This window comes from Elaeis guineensis, chromosome 14, assembly GCF_000442705.2.
Source record: "Elaeis guineensis isolate ETL-2024a chromosome 14, EG11, whole genome shotgun sequence".
Lineage (NCBI taxonomy): Eukaryota > Viridiplantae > Streptophyta > Magnoliopsida > Arecales > Arecaceae > Elaeis > Elaeis guineensis.
In genome coordinates, this window is record NC_026006.2 from 61860415 (window position 1) to 61864676 (window position 4262).

General features: G+C 42.8%; 1 protein-coding gene across 1 annotated transcript; it reads left to right on the forward strand.

The window, feature by feature from the left end:
- Positions 1–788: 788 nt before the first annotated feature.
- On the forward strand, positions 789–3131 carry LOC105057383 (transcription factor EAT1). Its single transcript, XM_019854827.2, has 4 exons — positions 789–1082; positions 1223–2021; positions 2301–2720; positions 2809–3131. Exons 2-4 carry the CDS (start codon positions 1266–1268, stop codon positions 2902–2904), a joined length of 1272 nt encoding a protein of 423 aa, XP_019710386.1. The 5' UTR covers positions 789–1082; positions 1223–1265; the 3' UTR covers positions 2905–3131.
- Positions 3132–4262: the final 1131 nt, after the last annotated feature.

Sequence of the window (4262 nt, forward strand, 5' to 3'; positions counted from 1 at the left end):
TTCTCGGACATATCAAATTCCTCACTGTATTTGGATACTATATATATATATTATGTATTTATCATGCGACACTAAGTTGGCACACTGTCTCTAAACAAGTTGAGTGATGGTTTACTATAGTAGAGATTTTTCAAGGCTTCAAACACCATGTCTCTTGTGTCGCTTGATCAATATAAAATGTTATACCTTTCACTGTCCTCCACCATCTTCTACACCCAATTTCTTGTCTGCAATAATTTTGTGAACTTCCATCACTCTTTACCTCCCTCTATTGTCACCATCTTATATCCCTCTCCACCCAACCATCAAGGACCACCGTGGCGTATAAACCCATGGGCCATAGCCATATAAAGCCTATGATACATGCCACAACCCCTTGATCACCAAGAGGCCATAATCCGCGTTCAATATTGCCCAAATTCACCCACCCCCACCCACCCTACGTGCTAGACTCCGACAGCCATTTGTGCGTCTTTCTTTGTTCTAAATACGAGTCCATGTCCAATACCCAAACTACAACCATAGCGTCGATTCCTCGCCGTTATCTTCTACGAGAGCTATACATGGCGAGTGGATTGGAAAGGCCTCAGTTTTTCCATAATAATGCGGAGGCTTGTCCCACAACCATATAATATCACGCGCTGTACCAGAAATACGGAAGATTGTGCTACCCGGACGTGGGACCCACAAGGAAAGGAAGAGAAGAAGGTGGGCCCCATGACAAGGGAATCTCAATAACAAACTCTTCCTCTCTCCCCTGGCTCAGCTGAGACCTGAGAGGAGGGAGGAGATTTCTTCTCTCTCTTTCATCCCACCAGAAACCAACTACTTTCTTCCACCCTCCATCAACTTTGCCTCTTTTATAAGCCCCCGGTCCTCCTCCTCCTTCCCCATCCCCTGGCCTCATCCACTTCATAACATTTAGGTTTAACGATAGACTTGGCTTTAGCTCTTCGGTAGTTCTTTTAATGCTTCCAAGCACACCCCAGAGATCGATACATTACCCAATTCTTTTTTGTTCGTATCCTTTTCGTTAGTACTTGGCCTTCTGATTTCCCTTCTAGGAGCCCTTCCAAGGAAAGGTTTGCAAGCTTTATATAGCTCATTAAACAAGTTATCCGTTATGTGGAATTATAATCTTGGCTCTCCTTTTTTCCTGCTTGTTATATAATATATAGTTTATCACCATATTGTTCAGTTTTTCGATTCCTTTTTCATGTAGGGATCAGAAAGGCCAACAACTTAAGGGGCATCACTCCGAGAAGATGCATCACCAGTCGGAGTACTTTGGTCCTAATGAAGCCATCAGCATCCAAGGAGGAGCAGGAGCTTTTGGTGGCCCTTCTCAGAGTAATACCATAAGTCACTCCGACCTCGCACTCATGGGCAGCAGCAGCAACAACGTCAACAATCTGGAAGAGAAACTGAGGCTTTTCAGATTCCTTCATGAAGACCCCAACGTTCACCACCCCACCTCTGCCATGGGACTCGATCTCCAGTGCCAGCCAGGTCTCGACCCCAGAGCAGAGATCGCTACCACAAATCTCATGCAAGCTAACAACCACCAATACTACTTTGATCCCACCACCCCTTCGAATCCTTTTGTGATCGGGATGCTGAACCCTGGGAACTTCCACTATACAGCCGACATGTTCTCCGGTGAGCTGTCACCAGACAGGACGTCGACAGGATCGACCATTTTGCATGATCCGATGGTGCACTTGGATTTCCCCAGCCAGCCATCTCTTCTGAAAGATGTCCAAAACTCACTGCCCCATGACACTGGTTTTTTTCCTGGGCCATGGGGGTTTGGTGGGTCTTTTGTTGGTGGGTTGGATGATGGCTATGTTGGCCAGCTTGGGAGACAACAGTCATATGAGAAAAGAAGGAAGGGAGGTTCTAAGAAGGGAGGTTCCATAAAGGTGGAGGAGGCTGGGAGCATGAAAAATGAGAAGCAAAGGAGGGAAAGGATTGCTAAAAAATACGATGATCTCAAGTCACTGATACCAAACTCGACAAAGGTAAGTATATCAGACGGACTAGCTAGCTTCAACCCTATTCACCAATGGCTCTATATAAATTTTCTATTTTACATTCTAAACATGTAGGATTCCCCCTTTCACAAATTGCAAGGAATATTTCATGTTAAGTTTTCACCTCCTTCATCCAATCTATTCTCCAAATACAATTAGCACATGCAAAGAATGAGTTCTAATCGTTCTCCACTTATTTGCTAGCATTAATTCTTAGATGATGTTGGTTTTTCACATCTTTTTGCAAAAAATATATTAAATTTAAAGCAAGATAGAGCCAGCATCATCGCGGATGCAACAGACTACGTCAATGAGCTGCTAAGAACACTCAAGGAGCTCAAGATACTGGTTGCAGAGAAACGGCATAGAAGAGAGTGGGGCAAGAAACTGATCATGGGAGATGGAGTTGATGGAGATGTGGAGAGTTCCTCTACGAAACCTCTCATGGATGATGGAGATCGTGCATTCAGGGGACCTCTGAGGAGCTCATGGATCCAAAGGAAATCTAGGGAGACCTTTGTGGATGTCCGCATCATCGAGGATGAGGTTTATATCAAGCTAACTCAGCGTAAGAAGATGAATTGCTTGGTTGTTGTGTCGAAGGTCCTGGATGAACTACAGCTTGAACTCCTCCACTTGTCAGGTGGAAACATTGGAGATTCTCACGTCTTCATCTTCAACACCAAGGTCCGTTCCATCAACTATTTTTTGTTCTGTTTCATACCATCTTGCTTTCCTGTCTTGGGTAACGAAGGTTGATTGGTTTCCCATGCAGATCCATGAAGGTTCTTCAGTTTATGCGAGTGCGGTAGCAAAGAAGCTCATTGAAGTTTTGGATGTGCAATACCCACCTTTTCCTGTTAGTTTCTAGGGTTTGGATTTTAAATATTGTATTTAAGCTTTTGTTTGAAACTTAGGTGAAGGGAATAGGCATGAGTTGGTAGGAGTACAGTGGATGGAATTTGGCAGGAACGACTTGGAATCTCTTTGCAGAGAAGGGCTCTGATATTACAACTTACAAAACTACTTATTTATGCTCCCTCATATTTGCAATGAACTGATTGAGAGAAGAAGACAATAAAGTTAATGACATTGATACATTATCGCTTGTTTTCATATTTGCAATGGCTTAATCCACATAATGGGCTAACAATTCGGATCATTTTACAAGAAAGGTTCAAACAGACTTGTTTCGAAACTTCGTAGATCCAAACTCAGATCGCGGAATCGTTTGGAAGTGGAAAATATTATTGTGAGGAAGAATGAAATGCTGGAAAAAATAGATTATTTAGACTCGGAAGAGGAAACGAGCTAGGAGTACATCTTCTTACATCAGAACTTCAAGAACGGACCTTATTAAAAACTGAATTGGACCAACCACCAGCACCAGAGGAATTGTTGTGAAAGCAGTGATCCAATATACAATGGATTGACGATGGGGATCGTAACACCAGTTTTTTCCATATATGAGTCAATAATAAAAAGAGGAAGAATCCCAACCTCAAGCTCCACCGTCAGGGTACGGTTGTGACTGACCGACTGAAGATACATGAAAGTTTCGCACGCGATTACTTCAATGGGCTGCTTGGCAATTCATAAATCCCTTGTCTTAAGGCTAATTGGAAGATGTTGTTCTCAGAAGAGCTGCTTCAATTACATGAGTTAGATGCCCCCTTTATCGTGGAAGAAATAAAAAGCGCTGTCTTCCAGTTAGCCTCCCAAAATTAAGTCCCTAGGACCTGATGGACTCTCGTTTGCCTTCTACAAGTATTACTCGAGCATTATTAAGGCAGACCTGATCAAGGCACTTTAGAGCTTTTATGATCATTGCATGAATCTAGAAAGGATCAACTAGTCCTACATTGCCCTCATTCCGAAGAAGGACTTGAAATGCACAGTTAAGGATGATCGACCCATTAGCTTAATGAATGGATTTGTGAAAATTAAATTATATCAAAGGTTCTATCACTAAGACTAGCCAACAAGCTTGACAGATTGATCTCATGACATACATAGTCTGCATTCATCCGAGGAAGAATCATTACAGATCATGGCCTTTCTTTCTAGACCTCCTACATGCTAGAAGATTTAGTGACAGGTGGTGTCGGTGGATATTAGACATTGTTTCAACCGCCAAATCCTCTATTATGATCAATGATTTTTTGGGGAAACCTTTCAGACACCGCAAGGGATGACGACAAGGAGATCCTTTGTCACCTCAGTTATTCA

Excerpts from the sequence above, each read along its gene's own strand:
- LOC105057383 (XM_019854827.2), top strand. The coding sequence starts at position 1,266 with ATGCATCACCAGTCGGAGTACTTTGGTCCTAATGAAGCCATCAGCATC. Across the intron at positions 2,022-2,300 it reads TGATACCAAACTCGACAAAG|CAAGATAGAGCCAGCATCAT; the intron begins GTAAGTATATCA and ends TTAAATTTAAAG. Across the intron at positions 2,721-2,808 it reads TCTTCATCTTCAACACCAAG|ATCCATGAAGGTTCTTCAGT; the intron begins GTCCGTTCCATC and ends TTTCCCATGCAG.